This window comes from Oryzias latipes, chromosome 11 (assembly GCF_002234675.1).
Source record: "Oryzias latipes chromosome 11, ASM223467v1".
Classification (NCBI taxonomy): domain Eukaryota; kingdom Metazoa; phylum Chordata; class Actinopteri; order Beloniformes; family Adrianichthyidae; genus Oryzias; species Oryzias latipes.
The window spans coordinates 9,128,629-9,152,619 of record NC_019869.2 but is presented as its reverse complement, the minus strand read 5'-3'; the positions used below and the strand labels follow the sequence as shown (position 1 = coordinate 9,152,619).

Genomic DNA, 23,991 nt, shown 5'->3' with positions numbered 1-23,991 from the left:
TATTTCACATAAAGAGGTATTAATCTTTGGGGTTTTGCAGCAGCTTGTTTTAATCTGTCAAAGTTTTAAAGTTTTCACTCAACAAGTTCAAAGAAGAAGCAGAGAGAGAGATGCAAGCTACCTGGTACTCTATCACTGCTGTCTAAAAATAATTGAAAATCTATCAGGTCTTAAGTGGCCCCTTTCAGTGTAAAGGGCAGAAAGCTCTCCAGAGTCACTCTGACTTGAGGTTAGGGCAGTTTTTATGAGTGACGAACTCTGGCATGGCTAATCAAAGGAATGGTAAAACTGACATTTTTAGCCATTCTCTAACATACCAGGTTTTTTTAGAGTAAAAGTTGCAGTTTTTGCATAGTTTGGCCAGAAGATCGACTTTTAATCAGTAGCATCTTATTTAACCCTTGTGCTATCCTAGGCACTTTGACATTGGGAGTTGGGTCATCTAGACCCACTAGACAGTGCGCTGAACCTTTTTTCTTCGATGATTTGTGATATTCACTGGTGTCCACGGATTACATGAAATCTTTCCACCTTTATCCACCTTTGTCATGGTAGGGAGAACACGTCAATGTAAGGGTGGGTCATAGGATAGCACAAGGGTTAAAAAAAAAATTGGCTCATATATTCGTCATTTTTCCACCAATTACAGGTTGCCCGTCTGCGGTTGTTTCCCACTAACAGCCAATAGGGGGCAATGAAGGTGTGTTTATCAGTATATGATACTGATAAACACACCAGGAAGAGGCGCTGTCCAAAACAATTTTATCATATTTTTGGACTAATGCGGGACAGCACGTCACCAAACTGGGTTACAGAGACAGTAAGTATCGCTGAAAGCGCCGTCATTCAGATGCAGCTCCTACAGTAGAAGGTAAAACTTCTCCCGAAAAAAACAAAAAACAAAACTAAATGATCTCGTAAACCCAGACACAGAGATGTGCCTTCAAACGCTTTTGTAGAGCTCTTCAAAACAAATAAACCTGATCTTTCGACCATATAGTCAATGCTTCCATGTAGAGATGAGGCTAAAAACTTGACGTTAGCTTCTCCTACATGCAACAGGAGCATCTAATTTATGAACGCATTTTGTGTCAAAAGAGGCAGCATATGCGAATTTTAAGCGTAAATCGTAAATGAATGCAGCATTACACCAGGTATGGTGGATTTGTTCAGAAGAATTGGACTTTTCTCCCAAAAGTGTGAATTATATATGGCTTTTTCTTCTTTATTGTGCTTTTTTTTTTGGCTCCTGTGATTTATACTCTGGAAAGTACAAGGTTTTAAAAAGATGCAAATCTAAAGAATGAGAAACAAACACACTCTTTAAGACTGTTAGCACAGATCCAAATGTAAACATATGTTTTCTTGTGACAGTAAAGCGCTGCCACAGTGTAATCATTCAGGATGAAATGAGGTACAGGAAGAGTAGGGGAACCAGAAGCTGATAAGAGTGAATGATAAACCAGGGACAAAAGCAGATGGGCAGCCATGATGAAGAGATAGATATACAGAAGTATGGCAGAGGACATACAGTAAAAAAAGGGTTGGTCACAGAGGCCAAGAATAATAAAGCACATCTGCCAGGAGCTGCTATGGCAACGAATCAACAAACCAACAGTCTGTCTTATCTAGAAACCTTTTTATGATATTGTTGGAAGTGACGCTGCAGTCAGACGCTGTGAGACAGCGAGAGGGAAACGACACTTTCATTGACGTTGAACAAACACGGCTGTGCACCAATCCGTGTTCTCTAGACCGCAGTTCAAGATAACCGACTTTCAAAGAGATCAAGAGAAAAATCAAGACATTTTGTTTACAAAGGAACACACTGAAATACAAGCCAGCAATATGATTGAGATGTATTTGCACTATTCTGTTCTGAATGGTAAATGGTGTATATATAGCGCTTTCCACCCTCTTTCAAAGGCCCAAAGTGCTTTACAGTCACAGAACCATTCACCCAGTCACATTCACACACTGATGGTGGCTCTGCTCCTGAACACTGGCGCCAACCTCCCACCAGAGACAAGGCGGGGTTCAGTGTCTTACCCAAGGACACTTTGACACATTGGTGTGCAAGGCAGGAATCGAACCTGCAATCTTATGATCATGGGTCGACTGCCCTACCGTTCTCCATGCCTCTGTTTGGTTAGGTGGGATTCATGTAATCTCCCTCTTTCCCACTTCCCTCCGGGAAAAAGGAATGCTTCCAGATTCCAGTTGGCTCGTTCGTGCTCCAGTACCTGACCGTGTACCTCGTCTCTACTACTGCTCCAACACTTGGTTGTGGATCCTGCCTCTGGCTCATCTCGTGCCCCCAGTTGTCCCCAAACTTCATCTGGATGAAGCTCATCTGCTGGACTATTTAAACATGTAGTTGTAGAGTTAGATAAGCTAATTCTTCTCTAAGAGTTCAGGTACATCGCCCGTTCATCCTTCTCCGTTTTTTTTCCGGAATACATTTTTTTGGAGTTTTTCCTTACCATGAAGGAGGGTCTAAGAGCAGGGATACCCAGTTTAGTTTAGTCTATTTAGTTAGTTCACTTTAGTATTTTTCTAATGAATTCTATGTATTCATGACCCTTTGGTTTTATGTTTATTTTACGATTACCGGTACAAAGCCCATTGAGTCGACTGTTGTTGTGATTTTGGGCTATACAAATATAATCGAATTGAATTGTTTATTTTAAAAGGTTATTGTTCACCTTTCGGCATATCCCTTCAGGGATATGCCTCAGCGAATCAGCTTTTAACTGATTCACACAGGTGGTTTGGCAGAAATACTTACGCCAAATGCCCTTCCAGACACAACCTTGTATTTAAAAAATGCAATTTACATCCAGATCAAATTTTTATACAATTTTATTTATTTAATCTTTTGTTAGAAAATGAAAATATACCAAGCAGTCAATTACTAACTGCTATTAGTCTGTAGTATAAAACAAAACAAGTCCCTGCTTTCCTGCAGGCCAATTTTTATCTTTTCATATATTATTTAATGCATAAACTAAAATGCATAAAGCAATTTACTAGATCTTATCTTGCATTGTAAACTTACACCCTTACCTGCAGTGTTTCAATGACTCATTAAAAAACAGGCCTTACAACTTGGCTATTCATAAAGTTTTAGTTTTCTTTTAAAGCACTGACACAAATTTTTAAATCAAATTTTTTTATAGCATTCAAGATTTACATAAAAGACATATTTTATAATCGTTTGAGATCTGACCCACAGGCCTCTTTAGGGTCTCCTTTTTGGGGTAGTTAGGTCGTTATTCTGCCTAAGAAAACTTCAAAATGAACAAGAACAACCCAACAAAACAATCAAAAGTAACTAAAGCATGGGGATTCCAAAGCAAAACATTACGTCTGTCATCTGCTTTGAAGAATACTGATAATATTCATGACATAGTCTGCCGCAGTACTTTGTTTCACTGCAAAGACAAGAGTCTCTTTTCATTTCAAAAGGATTGAAGACTGAAATAATTTAGAATGTGACTTTTAACTTATAAAAAGACAAAAAATATGCAACAAATAAGTAGCAAACAAACTAAGAGCAGAAAAGCAGCTCAAAGTCAAACCCTGGATTTAAGTCTACAGTAAATCTTTTAGAGCTCGAATTCGAAGCATTATTTGCCATTAATCTCCTTTGTAGTAAATCTAGCAGAAGAAAAATAGCACAAGTTGTAACATATCATTTTGTCTGGAACCATACGATCTGGAAAAGGACACTATGGCCAAAGGCACTCTTTGCTCTTTCAACCTGAACATTGATTGTACACACCCATGTCTCCTTTGTTATGTTGAAATTTAAGTGCACAAGACAGGGTTCTTTTATATTTTTACGCTGTTCTCTACTTATTTCAAAAATCCTAATCAGAACATGCAAAACCTTTAAAGACAAGATAAATATTCACAAAAACATTTATAGTGTCCAAAAATTCTTGACTCATTATCTATGTTTGTTCTTTATAAATTTTCTACTTTTCAGAATTTTACTTTTTGTACATTTGCCTTTTTTTTCTCTCTTTTTTGATAGCTATCAGTGTATTACCATTGCTTTATTGTAACTCTATAGATGTTAGACATCAATTTCCCTGTAGGTCATCCCAAAAGGATCAGTAAAGTTTGGTTTCAATATTAAAGCAAACCTAACAAAAGCAGCGTTTCTGTTGACTATGAAATTGGGCAAATAGGATTTGCAATCATAAATTTGACAAATTGGAAACACAACAATTTTGAAAAAAACTTGCATTTCTTGAAAAAATGCAAGTGCATTTAATGCATGTATTGGAAATGCTTTTTACAAATTCAATGAGTCACATGACCAACAACCGGTTGGCAATGCGCCTCTTGGTGGGAACTGGCTCCCTTGGGCACTGCACAGCAGGCGCCAGACGACGGCCCACAGCATCACACAGCTCATCAAAAGTGGAGCGTGTCTATGGTGTCAATTCAGTGCCTAATGTATTGCGCATCAAAACCGAAAAGACGCGAATCAAAACTCCAAATCCGCGAATCAAAATGCTATTTTGAGAACCAAAACCCACAATTTGCAACCAAAAGATATAACCCAAAGCACAATCATATTTCTCAGCTGCCAATTTGTCTTCTCACCATTCTGAATTCGTTGTTTTGAGTTGTACAGTTGTTGCGCAGAATTGTTGGATCCACAGCTCCTCTGTAAAATCACCAACCACGATATCCCAAAATTGCTTCATCTATAGCCCCTCCCACGTGTAAGGAGCCTGCCCCTCCATGGCCTGAATAAGACGCCGATGTCTCCTTTGATAGATGATGATGAGCGCTAGTGCTGTGGCAGAAATTTGGATAAATCTGTTGTAAATCAAAGTATTGTTCACATCCATTGCCATATTTTTTAATGGCTTATCGCTTAAGTTGGTTTGTGTTTATTCACATAAGTACGATTTAATGGAAACAATGTAATTGTGAATTATTGCTTTTTGACCTTTCTAGAATTTCTATAAAGCTTTGCACATACACTGTGTGTGAAATGGAAACACAGATATAGACACTTCATTTGAGTAAAACGTCATATTGGAGATTCTGAAACTCCCTTTAACTGCTTGCTACATGCAGTCAGGACCATGAATATTTTCTACAGAGACACATTCTTTCTAATTTAGTTTCTGTACATTACCACAGTGAATTATAAATAAAACAACTCAGATGCCGTTGAAGTGCAGACTTTCAGGTTTCATTCCATGGGTTGATCAAAAAGATTGCATAAATATGTGAAAAACTAAAGCATTTTTAAACACAATCCCTTCATTTCATGGGCTCGTAAGTAATTGGACAATTGACTTCCATGCTATTGCATGGGCAGGTGTGGGCAATTCCCTTGTTATGTCATTATGAGTGAAGCAGATAAAAGGCCTGGAGTTGATTAGAGGACTCGTGCTTGCATTTTGAAGATTTTGCTGTGAACAGACATGCGGTCAAAGGAGCTCTCCATGCAGGTGAAAGGAGCCATCATTGAGCTGAGAAAACAGAAAAAAACTGGCAGAAATTGCTACAGTATTAGGAGTGGCAAAATCAACAGTGAGGTACATCCTGAGAAAGAAAGAAAGAAAGAAAGAAAGCACTGGTGAACTAAGCAACGCAAAAAGACCTGGACGTCCACGGAAGACAACAGTGGTGGATGATGACACAATCATTTTCATGGTGTCCATGATGTCACAACAGCCAACCAAGTGAAAAACACTCTCCAGGAGGTAGGCGTATCAATATCCAAGTCTACCATAAAAAGAAGACTGCATGAAAGTAGATACAGAGGATACATTGCAAGATGCAAGCCACTCATAAGCCTAAAGAATAGGAAGGCTAGATTGGACTTTGCTAAAAAAGCATGTCCAAAAGCCAACACAGTTCTGGAAAAACATTCTTTGGACAGATGAAACCAAAATCAACCTATACCAGAATGATGGCAAAGAAAAGTATGGAGAAGGCGTGGAGAAGCTCATGATCCAAAGCACACTACATCATCAGTAAAACACGGTGGAGGCAGTGTGATGGCCTGGGCGTACATGGCTGCTAGTGGCACTGGGACACTGGTGTTTATTGATGACGTGACACAGGACAGAAGCAGCCCAATGAATTCTGAGGAGTTCAGAGACATACTGTTTGCACAGATCCAGGTGAATGCAGCCAAACTGATTGGGCGGCGTTTCATAATACAACGACCCAAAACATACAGCCAAAGCAACTAAGGAGTTTATTAAAGCAAAGAAGTGAAATATTCTTGAATGGCCAAGTCAGTCACATGATCTTAGCCCAATTGAGCATGCATTTCACTTGTTGAAGACTAAACTTCAGACAGAAAAGCCCACAAACAAACAGCAACTGAAAGCTGCTGCAGTAAAGGCCTGGCAGAGCATTCAGAAGGAGAAAACCCAGCATCTGGTGATGTCCATGAGTTCAAGACTTCAGGCTGTCATTGCCAACAAAGGGTTTTCAACCAAATATTAGTAATGACCATTTTGTTTTCAGTTATTTCATTTGTCCAATTACTTACGACCCCATGAAATGAAGGGATTGTGTTTAAAAATGCTTTTGTTTTTCACATTTTTATGCAATCTTTTTGTTCAACCCATGGAATAAAAGCTGAAAGTCTGCACTTCAATGGCATCTGAGTTGTTTTATTTAAAAATCACTGTAGTAATGTACAGAAACTAAATTAGGAAAAATGTGTGTCTGTCCAAATATTTATGGTCCTGACTGTAGCACAGAATCACAATAGCTAAAGAAGAAAGAATTTTGGAAGGTGAAACAGCAGCCCGTCTGCTCAGTAAAGGTTCGGGAAGATTACAAAACAACAGCAGTGCCCGTTGTCTACCTCCAGACTAGGTTGTTCTCATACTGAGCCATGTTCATAGACTGGTTAATTGTATAAAGTCCTCAACAGGACAACTCTAAGCTTGCCAACATTCCATCAGTCATCATGATGGATAATTGCAAGTAATTGACAAATAATAGTGCATGGTGAATGAAGTGTGAAAGTGGCTCAACTAGACTTTATGACAGCTTCTCAGCATTAGCCTGCTTGGTTTACTTATTTCTATACTTACTTAAACTTTTGCTGAGGTGACAAACAAAAATATGCTGTGTCGTGTTGATTTTAAAATGCCCTTCTTTTTAGAGTAGGGCCAAGCCCCACCTTCTGTTCCCGAATTTGACACAATCCTACCCCATGTTGCAGTTCCACAAAAGACCACTGGAGGCAGGCCCTAAAGGGAGCAATTCTTTTATCTGACTTCCATGTTAAAAAGTCAGATTTAACACTAAAAAACAGCTCATTTATAGTGTCTTTTATACTTATTGCTTTGTTTTCCATTCATGACAACTGTGGGAGTTGTCACACTCTTTTATACTAGAGCTTTAGCTCAAGTGTTTACATTGTTTTTGACTAACCTTAATCTTCAACTGTTTACGCAATTAACATCAATCTAGCAGATTCTGAAACAAAGAAAAGCAGCCTTGTTCAGATAGTTAACACTTTACATTAGATAAGAGTTGCATAGCTGACCCTTTTCTCTGAGCCATAATCCATTGGAATTACATTGATCGCGTGAACAGTTGAAGAGTTACAGAAACAGAAGTACAAAGAACATGTGTTACTTATGTATTGCCAGTGACATTTAAAATGTTAAAGTGTTAATCCGTGTCAGAGCACAAAACCTTACCCTTTTACACTGGAACTTTTGTTCCAGTGTTGACATTCTTTGGACCACTGTAACTCTTCAACCTTTGACACAATGATCGTAATTCCAATTGATTCTGAGGTTGAGAAAAGCAGCCTTGCGCTGATATGCAACAGTAATGTGAAGTGTTTACGCAATCAACGTAAATCAGCTGATTGTGTCGCGAACAAAAGTGGCTTTGTACAGGTATGCAACACTTTACAAACATAAAGTATGGCATTACGGTACAAAGCCAGTATGAAAAGCCGCTTTCCTCAGTTGATTCACGTTGATCGCGTAAACTGTCAAAGATTTGCGCCACACAGCGTGTTATGTCAATGTTGCCGATGATATCTCAAATTTTAAAGGGTTAAGAAAAGACATTTTTTAAAAAGTTGTCTGAAAAGTTTTTTTTAAAGCTAATATTTATACAACAAAATGTGTGATAGAAGATGTCAGAGAACTCACTAGAGAGGGACCACAGCTAGATAGGACTATGCCCAAATAGAAGTTGTCAGGAATAAAGAAATTATCTCCAATACCCTGGAAACAATTCCTGCAATTCTAGCGTGGAGAGTGTGACCTTTTTTAACTCTTGACCTAAGTTTTGATACCCCAATAAAGGATACACATGAACAATTTCAGACACTACACACACTATTGCACGAGGAAGAGCTTGAAATATGAGCACTTGAAGGAATGCTGCCCTTCTGACTACATATTTTACTACACTGGCACACAAACACATCAATGAGATACTTTCTCTACAAGACTCCAAGCAAAACCATTTATATATATATATATATATATATATTTGTGTGTGTGTGTGTGTGTGTGTGTGTGTGTGTGTGTGTGTGTGTGTGTGTGTGTGTAAACTTCATTTTAGTACCAGAGATTAGGCCCTAATCATAAAAATATTTATTCACCACAAGAGAAGGCTTTGTGTCCATTACATGCAAAGTTTCCTTTAGCACTTCAGCAGTTCTTGGAAACAAGAAATAAATATACTTAACAACCACATATTTTTTAAAGAAGGTGAGTGACTACAACTTATTTATAAGTGATGGCTCCTAGTTTGTGCCACTAAGAGCAGGCAGTTTGTTCTGTGTGTCGAGCCCCCACCTTTCATTCGTAGGCGCCAGTCATTTGGAGACTGTGACAACGTGAGTGCTTCCTCATCACACTAGTAGGGCAAATTATCAGCTGTTCTTCAGATATTAATGAGATATTTTTTGGGACTATAAAATTAAATCACATTTCCAATTCAATCATGAGATGACAAAAACCAAAATTGGGCTTACATTGTAGTACCTGGTTGTAATTTGGGCTTGAATTCTGAATTTCGATCATACAAGATAAGTTTCTCTAAAGCAAAAAACACTTTCTCAGGAGAGAAGCCTTAATCTTTAATGCTTATAGAGCAGAGAGGAAATTGTTACAACTAATTGACACATGCACCGATTTCCAATGTACCGTTGTTTGAAATATTTACAGCTAAAGGAAGAGATTATTTGAGCAATCTAATAATAAATAAGACAAGACCATCAGTGATGTCAATAAATCTGCATGGGCACATAGTTGTCCAGAATCCCAAATATTTAAATGTTGAAACTCAAGCAACACTACTAGAGCAAAAAAGTTAATATTAGCCATGCCACACTTGATGTTGTTTTTGCTGGCTTGTTCCACACCAACTTTTTAACATAACCAATGACAGTAAATCTCTGCTTGCTGATAATAAACACAAAAAAGGGACAAGAACCAGCTGCATTTTTGTTGATGCATTTTGTTTAATTTTTCAGCATTTAAAAAGGTTTCCTGCTGGACCAAACCAGGATGTGCAAAAATTTTTTTAAGTCCAATCATATCATTTAGGTTTTCCTAGATTATGTTGATAAAAGTTAGCGTTCATCCAGGTGGCATCTTGAAGTTGAATCATGGCATCAGGACTTAAAGCGTTCTTTGTTTGAAATATTTCACTGGCAGCAAATCCATGTGAAAGAATATATCCTTGTTTTCATCTGTAGTATTGTTATAATCTGTTTCAATCAATTTATATTTTTCAATGAGGCTGCATAACACAATGTTACACTGCATTAGACACCAGGTCTCCGCTGAAAGGTCTGCTTTTTACGGTGGCCCTGAAGTGCAAAGCATTCAACAAATCACTCGATACAAAAACATTTTTAAGATCACAACAACAATTAAAAAAAAAAAAAAAATTTAAAAAGCAGCATTACATTTTAGAAAACAAAACAAAATTTCAAAAAACCAAAACTCGAAAAACAAAAATGACAAAAAAAAAACATTTCAGAAAACAAAATTAATTTCCAGGAAAAAAAAGAAATATTAAAAAATGAAAACATTTCAGAAAAAAAATAATTTCCAGAAAAAAAATGAATTATTAAAAAATGAAAAACATTTCAGAAAAAAAATGAAATTTTAAAAAATGAAAAACATTTCAGAACACAGAATGAATTTCCAGAAAACAAAACGAAATCTTCAAAAATGAAAAACATTTCCAAACCTGAAGAGGCAGGTTCTATGGGACAACGCTGATTGGATGATGATTTTTGTCAATCATTTGAACTGAAAAGTATTTTAAATGAAGCGATGCCGGATTTTATCGTCCAAACAACAATGTACTATAATAATCCACGTATTTCCCATTTATATATCAAATAAAAAATGCAGCAAACTGTTAATGAACTTTAAAAAAAAAATTTTAACATTTCGCCTGACACACGGTCACCCGGAAGTAATTTGTGAGCACTTTTACTTTGAACGCTGTGCGCTAATGTCTACGGCTGCGAGGTTCACGCTGTCAATCATCTTTAGGTAAGAATCAAGTCTGTGATCTTTTCTTTTGTCAGTCACATGTCTCTAAGGATGTTAATTTTAGGATGTTAAAGTGCTGTTTTGAAAAGATAATTTCCTTTTATCTTGCGCATGCGCAAAAGGAACCCGATGGAGACGAACCGTCTTCACATGATAGCCGTTCCCGTTTTCGGTGACAACATGAGAGAAAAAGCTCCGAGCCAGCCTGATTCTGTGATTTATACAGTAATTACATGGCATCAGTGTTGCTAAAAATCGACTTTAAGACTGAAATCAGTAAACAAGTTCTTATGGGAAATAATATTTAAGTGCATTGTATATTTTTGAACCATGCATATACACATATACTGAAACTTAAAAATGAACTTTAAAAGTTTATAAAATACTTAATTGAATTAACATGTGATATTTCTGCAGGTGAAGTTACTCAAAGCGAAGTTCCAGAAAGGTTTGTGCTGCAGAAGAACAGATGGCAGCTCTACATGGGAATTCAAAAAGACTAAAGTCATTCATATCATTGTGCAGTGTACAGGCAAGTCACCATGATTTATGTGCAATGTAATCAATAAATATTATTTAACCTTAATATCTAATTTTTTTTTTTAAATTGCAGGTCCTTTAAAAAAAAGTCTTTAACCTGCTGCATAAGCCTGATTAGTTGTAAATGATGCAGTGGGGAGTGAAAAACGAAGCACAATTCCTGGCTTTAGCGTCGGGCTGATGATCTGGAAATCACATCTATGAGGAATCGCATCAAACACTTGTACAACTCCAAACAACTTAATGTTCCTTTAAGCAAAACTCCAGTTTAAAATGTTCATATTAGGCTTGCTTCATTTAGGAGTTTTTCCATGTTTACCATTTTAGGTTTTAAAGGTGTATTAACAAAGATGATGTTTGATTTTCAAAGCTGTTGTTTATAAATGTTTCTTTGTCAATGAAAAAACTGAATGCTGACGTGAGGATTGTAATAATGGATATGAAAATAAACAAATTTGTTTCATAGCAATGCAGTATATTTATTGAAAACTTAACATGAATACGTTATTCAGTAAAAGAAACAAAGAAACGGTTGTGGATTTTCCTTTATGGGCTTCTTCATGCAGTCAATCAAATGTTGTGCTTACAATCAGCATTAACTCAGCGTACCTGTCAGTCACATTTATTAGAGGAAAAAATGCATCTGGGAAAGTCTGTTTGTGCTTAACAACTATATCAAAAAGAGTCATGTCAGGGAAGGTTTGTCCAAATTGCTGCTCAGCATCACATCCAGAGGAAGATGCACAGGTAAGGGACCCCAGTTCCTGCTCGTACATGCTTGCAGCTTCCTCTGCACTGGACTCCAGCGCCATTGAAATCCCTGACGGAAATAAATTAATAAATTAAAAATTCCTGACAGAAAAACATCAGCTGCCGTTCATCTTTCATTCAGGAAAAAGTTGAGTTCATCAAAATGAGGAGAAAATGGGTTAAACCAGAAATTCATTAGGGAGGGGTCAAAACACCAAACTCAGAATAAAATACATTATTTCAGTCTTATAAAAATACATTCTAAAACACTTTGGTATTCCTCCTCTGCCTGAAAGACTAAATTTTTTTTATAAGATTTTTTTTAGACTAAAGACTTTGCCACCGTTAGTTACACACCTGGACGTGTCTGATGATGTGCACATCCAGTCATTTACTGTCATGTTTCTGTGCACTGACACACTCTAAAGTCACAGATCTTAATAGTGTGAATAAGAAGCATTCATAAATGTTATTCTGAGACACAAACTGCTGCAGTTTACCTGACAGCTTTGCTGATTTATGCTGCTGGTACACCTGTCTGAGAATCCTGCCCACGTGACCCCCCTCTCCAGCTGATGAGGTAACCTGTCATTAACGTATGACTGAAGGATCTTGGATCTGTCTGTAAACACCCATCTAGAAATCACGTTTAACGCTACATTTATTAGATCAAACAAATGTGCCTCCATACCTTATCTGTGGATGGCGGGACTGCATTTCCTGATGTGCGCCGTCTTTAACACCCGTTTCTTCGCAGCTGCTGCTTTAGACAGAATCCTCTCACGACATTTCGAAACATTTGTAAACCTGGTTGGTGTTGATATTTCTGCGTGCGTTCTGTGATCACATCCGCTAAATATTCAAAGATTAACGTTTATGTTAACGTTTTACCGTCCCTTTCTTTGTTTACCTGCAGAACGGACGTCATCCACACAAACTACTTCCGGGTGACCGCTCTGCTTCAGACGAAATATTAAAAAAATAATTTAAACCTTCATTATCTATTTGCTGCATTTTTGATTTAATATGTAAATGGGAAATACGTGGATTATTATAGTACATTGTTGTTTGGACGATAAAATCCGTCATCGCTTCATTTAAAATACTTTTCAGTTCAAATGATTGACAAAAATCATCATCCAATCAGCGTTGTCCCATAGTACCTGCTTCTTCCGGTTTGGAAATGTTTTTCATTTTTGAAGATTTCGTTTTGTTTTCTGGAAATTCATTCTGTGTTCTGAAATGTTTTTCATTTTTTAAAATTTCATTTTTTTTCTGAAATGTTTTTCATTTTTTTGTATTTCATTTTGTTTTCTGGAAATTATTTTTTTTCCTGAAATGTTTTAATTTTGTAATATTTCTTTTTTTTTTCTGGAAATTAATTTTGTTTTCTGAAATCTTTTTTTCTTTTTTATGTTTTGGTTTCTGAAATTTTGTTTTGTTTTCTAAAATGTAATACTGCTTTTTAAATTGTTGCTGTGATCTTAAAAATGTTTTTGTATCGAGTGATTTGTTTAATGGTTTGCACTTCAGGGCCACCGTAGCTTTTGCTTAAGATGCTTTAAAAGTTGTAAATCACCTGTGTCCTGTAAATCCTGTAAATTAGAAAGTTAGACTACCAGAAAGTGGTTCATGGTTCATGTGGGCATCCTACAAGCACTTGCATATCACTGGCACACCCAGTGTAAGTGGAATTCACACAGGATCAGTGAGGGACCAGTACTTACACCTCATTGACGATTATAGGGAAACTACGAAAGCATCACCCGTATGCCATAAGTGTGTACAACTTACAAATACTTCACGATACACTTACCACACGAACAGCAATTGTACATTCCATTCTCATGACGACCTTTGAGGTGGCCATACGAGCCTCAAGGGAACTGCAAGACACACCCTGGCTCAGCTTAAGATGCAACCACTCCTCTCTATGACCCTCAATTGGCCCGGACAACTCAAAAATCCACAGCATCCATATTGGTCAACCGCTCATATAGGTGCATGTGACTAAGGCTTAACATTGTTTATAAGTTGTCATTTTATCTAAGAAAAAAAGATAATTACATATGTAGTCTTGAAAATAAAAAAAGAAAATGAGATATCTCAAGAAATGGAAGGACCATGACCTTTGGCGTTGAGTAAATTGAGTGACTCAAGACCACAAAGTAAAAAAAACTTTGTAGAACTGTTTTCAATTTCCCCAATAAGGGGGGCTCTGAGCAATGTAAGCATAGGTAATGTCACTTGTTCAATCAATATCTAGTCAGCCTTTAAGCAAAAGCTATACATCTTTTTTAGAGGCCAGAATTCTTATTGTGACAATTAAGATAAGTTTAGGCTATTGGTTTTAGCTTACAAACAAGTTCAATTTTCTATTTCCCTATTAAGTTATTTTTAGATCATTGATCCCTTAGGGCTAAGTAATTACAAGAGAAATGTCTCACTTTCAACTAAAACAAACACTTCTCAGATCTAGAAGTAAACAAGTTGAAGCAAGTTCAATAGATGCAAACGATTTGACCGTTTTATGTGCAATTCGAGGGAAAAGTGTTACGAAAAGGCTTTCCTAAAAGCACTAGTGATAAGAATACAGAGGGGACATGGGGTAAATATTGGGCAATCCAGTTTTCCCAAACACACAACCAACAGTGATGTTGTGCTGGTTAGTGGTCTGAGAGGAGTCATAAAGAAGGAGACTGAACAAAGATTGCTAACAATGTGACTGAACAAAGATATCTGGGTGACCATCTCATTTCAGTTTGACAAAGAGGGTGTTTGACTGTTTACTCTGTACCTCTTCAAAGAATGAATAAGACACTCATTTACTTAAAATATTTAGGTAGATAGATTTGCTTTTATTGTCATTGTCCATTGCACAATGAAATTTACCATCAGGCTCATTGATGTCAAACTTATAATATGTAATTGATCCTTAAAAAGATTAAAACAGTTATAGATACATTTTTAATCCAGCAACAGCAGGGTTCCGTTTTCTGTTGACCTGATTGACGATACAAGGTCAAACATTAAAAGGGTCATATTGTCTTTAAAAACTTCTAAAAGATGGACAACTTTAAGGTAGCATTTCCCAATTTCCTTTTGTTTTTCGGCTCATCTTTTTTAGGTTGTCACATTTTCTATTTGTATACTTGTGAAAGGATCTTAGGCAGGATTTTTACGCTTAAGACAACTTTTCATATCTAGTACTGATTATCTACTAGTATAAAAATTGATCACTAAATTACTTTATTTAAAGGTCTTACAACTTCTCAAATAAAGTTTTCAAAAGGAAAAAGTATACAGCCAAAAAAAACTGGGTATGTGTCTCTACAATCACCACAAACCATATGCTATGGCATTGTTTGCAGTTAAACTGACTGCTTAGTTGTTTAAACAACTTTGGCAAAGTTGCATAATAGTAAATGACGATACAGTTATACTTAAAGATAAAGTTGCCAATTTTGAGAGGAAAGACAATGTTGACATTTTTGGATTTATTATCAATAATAAGCTAATTTACAGGATAGGACATTTACATGTAAACACACTTTTCTCCTTAAGGACAGAATAAGATTATTTTTACAATTCCGAATAAGACATAAAATATTACAATTTAACTTAAAGTAATCTTTTGTGAACACATTATTTGAAGCGACAATGTTTTAAAAACCCAGGTCAACTGGGTTTATAAAAGTGTAATATACCCTCATTATAAACATTTAACTGCAATGTTGTGGGCCTCCAGAATGCTTTTCTTATTTTATTTGTAACATCAAGCCGCTCCTGACAAGTGAGAGTGGTTGCCACAGAAACATGACTCAAACCAACCCAGACCAATCATTGCTTCCTGACAATTTTTGGTTCCAACATGTCGGCGTCTGAACTGTAAAAAAAAATGGCAGCTGATCTAACTTAAGTTTGTTGGAGCTGGAAGTGAAATCATTTTCTATGGTTGACGTCACACTTCTCATATAGAGTCAATGGTTGGATCAATAAGTTCTTCATGCTGGTGGTGACAACACATTCAACTACAGCCTCTTTATCACTGCAATGTTTAGTTTCTGTAACCCTTCATCAATCAGATAAGAAAATACCCAACACTCAGAAACACAAACTGCAATTTAAACCACCCACCATGTTCACACATTCTAATACAACAAAGGCTTATTGTATCCCAATCTCATGAGGTTAGTGTGCTTTACTTTGTTAATTAGCGGGCAAATTCATACACTGAGATATTTGTCTTCACTTTTATCATACAGTTAGAGGTGGAAGACCTTTCATGGCTCAAGGCAACAAAACGTCCTCTCTGACCTGGAATAAACAAAAAATATTTTTATCTGCACACTTATTTTGTTATTTTATGTTATGTTATTTTTATCATAAAAAATGTACTGTTAAGTGAGAACTAATGTCTATATACAACTATATTTCCCAATTGAGCTTTCAAATGGTAGATGAAATCTTGTGCTGAAGATCTGATACATTTTTGAAAGGGTTTACGGAGAGTTTTGACATCCGTTTTTCACCTAAAATGGAATTCTGTTTGAAAATTGTTGAAGCTTTGAAGAAAGTATTGACTAGAAGCGGGAAAAGAGCCTTTGTTTTATGTAAGAAATACACCATTCTAATCCCATTTGTGAGAAAAGAACATGGACAATTTTTTTAGTCACATTCCTCTGTAAAACATCAGTAGGCAAAACTCGAAGTATCCTGGAAGCAAGGAAAAAAAAAGGTCACTGCTAACAAACTTGGACAGAGAACAGATTTTCCAGGCCCCAATTATAGCAGAAAAATCTCCAAGCTTAGTCCAGCAGAAAAATGATGGAGACAGCAGTGCCGTGTAATCACAAAGCAGCAGTGTCATGAGTGTTCAAATGTGAACCAGGCTGATCAAAGTATCAGCAGTAACTGCCTTGCTTTCTTTCCCATACCGAAGAACTTCACACCTCGTCAGTAAGGACCACCGCGTCTGTACACAGACCAAGATGTTCTTAAAAAGAAAGCCCACGTCAAATATAAAGGCCTAAAGCTACGTTCACAATGGGTATGTGGCACATGTTGAAGAATGTGCGTTCAAGAAGGCATGTTCTAGAATCCAAGTTCTTCTACGCGTTTCGCACATAATGTTCCCATTGGACAGCCGCTACCCAATACTAGCACATGTACCTGCAGTTGGTGCAAAATGTTGAAGCGGTCCAAATCTAACAAATCTTACTTTCACAGCTCTATTCTAATACATGAAAGACTTGGTATCATATAACTCCAATAGGGGAAAAAAACAAAATTATACATTTCTTCCTCCATAATCAATTTTCAAACAGTTGGCTCTTCCGTGAATGAAAAGGGACACCGCCCATACGTTACTACCAAATCTGAGTCCCTCATTGGTCAAAATACAACTAGTTTAACTTTCAGCGCGCATTCAATGGAAGTGTGCTTTGTATGTCGAGCCCGAAAACAGTATTTAAAACTTGCATAAAGATGTGTTAATACAAGAGTTTTGAACGAAGAAGCTCGAAACTCACATATAAGCTTTTACATAGACTTTTCATCGAAAGTGGTCGCTTGAACACACGTTGCCAAGGCCAGTGTGAATGTAGCTTTAAAAGGTAAACCCTTATGTTACTGCTACTTCATCTCCCAGAAAAAGTTGCCAGATTATGACAAATTACCTTCCAGATGGTTTACATACCACACAGGTGGGACACACAAACCGTATTTTTTTTTTGCTCCAAAAGCTTTGAGTCATGCTCAGTAGATTTTGACTACTACCACAGCTATTAATTTTCTTCCTTGTGCCTTTCAAATAAACTTCTGTTGATAAAAGTAACAGTATCTAACACAGTAGAACTGTAGGCTGATTAAGAGTACAAAGACAGTACAAAGATGAAATCAATAACTTTTCAACAAGCCCTTGAATGAAAAACAAAGAAATTTCATATGGTAGAGAAAGTTATATTTTTACATGGTTAAAACATGCAAAACCAGTATGACAGCCTAACATAAAAACATGGGGGGAAAGCCATGAGTGGCTTGTTACACCTTGGTGTGTGTGCATGTAAGTATTGTACTGCTGGGAACTACCAGGCCTGTAATTATAGCTTAGTGAGAGTAAAGCTGATAGCCAAAGCCTGACAAGATGAAAATCATTGAGAATAGATGCACAAGAAAAGGAGATGGTATACAGCTAAACCTTTTATCAGACACTGATGTTTTTTCTTATTAAATGTGCTGTTTTCATTTCCTTCTTGATAGATATCTGATGACAAAAAATAAAACACAAAAACCTCATACATACACACATCCAAAGTTGCTAAAAATCCACAGTGGCAGTTACATTTTGTAGATATGACAAATTTTAAGGTTTCCAAGTTTTTTAAAAGTAGCTACCGTATTTTCCGCATTATCAGGCGCACCTATTATAAGGCGCACTGTCAATGAATGCTCTATTTTCAAGCTTATGTCATAGATGAGGTGCACAGAATTATTAGGCGGTGACTTTTTATCAGTCAGTCAGACTTTAATAACTGCGTTCACAGTAACTCTAGAACTTTTTTGTAGTACGTTAGCCACATGAGAAGAGTTAGCCAAGTTACCGTATTCACAATAGCTGTAACTCCCAACCTTTGTGTGCAACACATTAAAAAAATGGTTGATATCGCTAAAACAAATGTTACTGGGACGATGCCAACTCAAAACCTTTTTAGTAACTCGTGGAAAAACATCGCTACACGTTTGCCCATTAGCATATTTACAAAACACCCAACCTTATTTGCAACTCATACAACAAACAGACCGACACTTTGACAGAGTGCTATGTACTGTGTGTATATAAATAAATATAAAGTCCATCTTACATAATGGGGAGATATAACAGGCACTACTAAGAATGGGAGGCACTCAAGTGAAAATGAGACCATCTAAAATTACCATTAGGACATATCTCACAGTAAAAAGAAAGAAAATTAAGAAACATTGTACTTTAGGTGTCTATGTACTTTAGGCCATCTATTTTACAGTAGAGCATGATTCACTGAGTGCCCCAGAAACTCTTCCTTCGATGCTGCATTCTGGGACCCCATTAGGGGTGGCCGTGGGGCAGTGGTAGGGCGGTCAACCCATGATCGCAAGATTGCAGGTTCAATTCCTGCCTTGCACGCCCATGAGTCGATGCGTCCTTGGGCAAGACACTGAACCCCACCTTGCCTTTGGTGGTAGGCGGGCGCCTGTGTTCGGCAGCGGAGCTGCCACCAGTGTGTGTGACTGGGTGAATGGGACTGTGACTATAAAGTGCTTTGGGCCTTGTAGGTAGAAAAGCGCTATATAAGTATACACTATTTACCGTTAGCCTTTTCTGGAGAAATCTGTTCATTTGCAAAACACTTTTAGGATTTTTTAAAATGCATTATTACATTTGACAATTTTCCTTTCATTGAAACGTGAATTCTATCCATCTCCATCTATCCATCTTCCAGGGTCAGGGGGTTGCTGGAGCCAACCAAGCTACTGGTGCGTGAAGGTAGGGTACACCCCGAACAGGTCACCATTATGCTGCAAGGCCACACAATCACACACTTGTTGATCCCCTTTTGGCTTACCCCTTCAGGGACCACTACAGCCAATCAGCTTTCACTGATTTGCACTGGTGGTTTGGCAGAGGTTTTTTTTATGCCGAATGCCCTTCCTGACACAACCTTGTATTTAATCCAGGCTGGGGACCGGCACAGGGAGATCCAAACTTCAGCCTCCTCGTGTATGCTGGACTCCACATACCCCACTCCCGAAAAGAGACGAAAGAAAGGTGAAGGCAAGCAGGTAAAGTCCTCATTATTAGATCCGAAGAGAGTTATAATTAAATGAAGGTTGTTAAGCTCCATGCTACATAGTTAGGCAGTAGCACCTCATTCCCATATGCTAGTCCTGCGCTTGACCAACTAAGACCATCCGGCTGCTCCACACACTCACACAATCACCTAAGGACAATTTTTGAGACAGCACTGAACCTGTGAAGCATGTTTCGGGACTTTTGGAGGAAGCCAGAGAACATGCAAACTCCATATAGGAAGGTCCCAGATTTGAACCAGAGCCTTTTTGTTGTGATCTGAGAACACTAACAACTAGAGAATTAGACACTAATAAAATTGTTTGTATAATCTTGATATAACTTGCTTTAAACTTTTAAGGAGAAAACTCTAGTTGAACAGTTATTTTTTATACAGTTATAACTGACAGAACATCCTGAAAAAAAAGAAATAGGAGAAAAGCTCACATGGAAAGCACGGGCTCGGTGAGATGTACTGTTCTGATAACTAATCCATTCATTCAGTACATGATGACCTTATCTTTCAAATGAGCCAGAGCAGTGAGAGGGAGGAAGCTGGTTGTCAGAGCACACAAGAGGAGCACAGTGTCATGGTCACCGCACATCCCCGAAAGGAACACGGACACATGCTTTACCCCCTTCCTGGCCTGCTAAACTAACAGTGAGGTGCTTTTCTCTGCCCAAATGTGAAAGTCCCTTCACCTTTTCCCTTCCTCTCTGGAAGAGGGCATTAACATCTGCATTGCAGCCGTTCATTTCCCCATTCCTGGAACTCAACAATTACTGTAAACAAAATGGAAGCCAACGGTTTAAAAAAAGTATCTGCTAATGTTGCTAAAATAAAATAAACTTTATTTTAAGTTAAGAATGAATATGTCAGAAAACATCTTAGGAACTCTCTGATGCAATAATTTCACATTATTCACTGACGGACTGACCTAAACTTGATAAAAGCTTAAGTTGGACAAGAGCCACTGAAAGAGTGCAGGGGTCATAATACAGTTTTATTTTGGTGTTATTGTCAAACAAAGCATGTGCCTCATAGTGCCAAATTGGATGAGTAAACATTGACTGTACAAGGTAACTGGACTAAGGGGCCCCTCCCCCTGGCTTCCAAACAGGAAGTACTCATTGGCTTCAAGAACCCAAAATCCAACGGACCTCTATTGAGAAACAAACAGCTATTACTAAGTCATTATATTTGTCAGATTTACCATTCCCAGACAGATCAATCTGGTTGGATAAGTCCAATAATCAATTATTCGATTAATTGTTACACCCCTATTATTCTGACAAATATTACGAGAAAGTAAGAAAGTTTTTTCCCCCAACATAAGTCTATAGTATAAGAAGTCTACAGTAATTTACGATCAGCAGGTACTTCCTGTTTTAAAAGCGCAAGGGGTGGGGGTGTCACTCAGTCCAGTGCTCATATACAGTCAATGGTTCCGATTTTAGGTTCTACCAGATGATTGCTTCCCAAACATGTCTTTGCTCTGCAGGATTTGTGGCCAATTAGTGAATCTGGGAAACGTTTGGGTTCCAGCGCAAACAAGTGATATAATGCAAATCAATTAAGTATTTGTGAACGGCTTCCAATGGTTTTGTTAAGAAGAAAAAATCTGGATGCAAATTAATGGACTAAGCTGAAGTTTAAAAAAAAAAGTTTTCTTTGTTTTTAATTTTGAAGAGAAGATAGAAGACTTTAACAAAGGTCTATCATGAAGTCAATCATCTTAATCTAGTATTCAATTAACTGAACAACTAATTTATGGGAAACAAAGTCCTACACAAGCATCTCATTCATTATCGCTTTAAAGATAGATAATACTAGTTAATTAATACTTGTTTTCACCAATATAACCTAATTTAACATATATTCACTTTTTTGTCGGCTGCAGACTTCAGAACTAACGTTTTTTCATCATGAGTATTCAAACTATCAATGGTCGTAACTGTTCTCTAAATTCCCCACACAACAAGGGGGGCTTTAAACGCAACACGTGAAGAAAACACGCAGCAGTCTTTCACAAACAGGTAAACTCTAAAGTTAGCCTCGCGTGTTTCTAAGCACCATAGAGTTGGGAAGCTGCACACAGTGGAAGTTCCGGTCTAAATGCCGCCGTTTGTGGTCCTCACCTGCGTTACTAACGGGATAAGAGTCTGCTCCACCGAGCGAGTTTTGATTTCCAGGCCGGAATCAAAGTTAGTGTTGCTGCACGGAGATGAAGCCATTCCCGCCGAGTTTGTCCTCTGTGCGATCCAGTCACGATGTGCGGTCCAGCCGAGTTTCCGCGCCGCTTTTTTGGCTTTTGCTGCGTCGCCGCGGCGGTCCTCCGGGTTGTGCGGTCGGCGGTGGAAAGGCTCTCCTCGGCCGCGTTAATCCGCTCCAGCTCGGCGGTCGGCGCCGCTAATGTCCGAACAGTTTACTCCACAGTGGCGGGGAGAGGACTGCAGCACACCACTGTGGGCAACCACACTCACGCTGCGTGGACACACCTTCACTACCCACTGCCCATTCATTTCCTCCCAGGAACATTCATGAATACCCAGATTTTGATTTTCGTCTTCCATCGATATTGTTATAAAATCTTTATTCAAACTGGTTTTCCATGAAAAATTAGTCTTTTCGCCCAAAGTACTTTACAAGACTACAAGTACAACGGTTAATAAAGTAACATTCTTAGTACAATTTGCTTCATGTACTATGATGCACTCCTTTCTTTTTTGTTGTCAATTAGGTCACTAAAATGTCCTTTGTTTACCTCCAGATCCCATTTATTATCACAAGTTTAAAAAAAGAGCATCTAATTTCTTTCTTTTAAAGACCCCAATGCAAATCATGTTTATAATGGAGCATTCACCACATATTAAGAAAATCATGATTAAAACTCAATTTCTACTTTTTTTTCCAATTAAAATCGTTGTCAATCAGGAGCGGACAAAAAGTTGAAAAAAGCCTAGCAGTGACGTAGGTGCTACTACGGTAAGCCAGAAGCTTCCTGCTCTGCTCCATCCTGATGTATCCACTAGTACAGGGTTTCTCAAAGTGCGGCCGGGGGGCCAATGGCCGATTTTTTGTAGCCCTCAATAAATCCTAATTGATGGTTGTTAAAGCCAGCTTTACATTGCTTGGAAAAATATTGTTTCGTGGTTTCTGGCGACATCTGCAGGAAAAAAGATGATTACACTTGGTTATCAACGGTACAGTGTATTAATTTCACCACAAGAGGACAGACAAAATTTTCGATGTCACTGCCTCTGCGAAAGGAGAGAGAGCCAGAGCAGGTTCCTTTGAAGAAAAAACGTGTTGGCAAGGAGAAAAGGCTCTGTCAAGCTAAGTGGACAAATTCTTTGTCCACTAAATGCTTTGTCGCACCTCATGGTTTGGATAAAGTCATGTGCCGGATTTGCAAGCAGGTAAATGCAATGTTCAAAGAATTCAATATAAATCATCACTATGTTACAAATCATAAAACCTATGACCAATGTACCGGCAAGGAGCGCAACAATAAGCTCCGACAATTACAACGAGGCTATGCCGCACAGTAGATAATGTTTACAAAAATGGCTAAGTCCAGTGAAGCTGTGAGAGAAGCTAGCTACGTTGTGGCTTTGGAAATGGCCCGGCGTAGCCCTTAAGTAACGGGGAGTTTGTAAAAACAATGTATACTGAAAGTAGCTGACATTGTTTGTCAAATGATACAATTACTAGACGAGTAGAAGATCTGGGCAGCAACCTCTGACTGCAACTGGGAAAACATCTGGAGGGCCTGGTTAACTGTAAGTGACACTTGGTCATTAAAGTTATTAAAAACACCTTTTTCTGTTTATCCTTTTTTTAATTTTTTTTTTTTACCAAAACTGGCCCCCAGTCTAATGTCGAGTTCCTACAAAAACTTTGAGAACCCCTGAACTAGTAGATAAATAGATCCATGCACGTTTATGGGTGTAATCACACTGGGAAATGACCCAGTGCACTAAACTTGATTTGAGAAACCTAAGCGGCAGAGGGTGAGGGTGAGGGTGAACTGCGTCGCATTTCACGTGGGTATGCTCTCAAGCACAGAAGTTTACATGTACTGTAAATGTATGTATTGACTTTTTGTTTTAGCAAGACTTTTTAAAGTTATGAAACTGATGTTGCTATGCCTTTTTTCGAGCGCTGGCATCTACGCGCTAACGTAGCTCACAGGCAACTATGGATTACATAATTTAGTGGGAGTGACGTCTGGATTAGAAGAAACTATTTTTCTATAAACTGTCCATTAGGAGGGCTAAATGCAGGGGTAGGGAGAAGTCGTAGGATAGGGGAAGAATTCAGATTTGGCCTAA

At 37.9% G+C, this 23,991-nt stretch overlaps 1 protein-coding gene across 3 annotated transcripts in view; it reads right to left on the bottom strand.

Annotated features, from left to right (window-relative positions):
* Positions 1-22,256, bottom strand: part of ctnnal1 (catenin alpha like 1) — a 73,283-nt gene extending 51,027 nt beyond the window's left edge. Inside the window, exon 1 of one of the 3 annotated variants that reach the window (XM_023959784.1) lies at positions 21,796-22,256. In XM_023959784.1, coding sequence (XP_023815552.1) covers positions 21,796-21,891 — 96 coding nt within the window. In that variant the 5' untranslated portion in view covers positions 21,892-22,256. The remainder of the gene's footprint in view (positions 1-21,795) is intronic. The other 2 variants (XM_023959783.1, XM_023959782.1) reach the window with 2 other exon arrangements.
* Between the last annotated feature and the right edge of the window lie 1,735 nt (positions 22,257-23,991).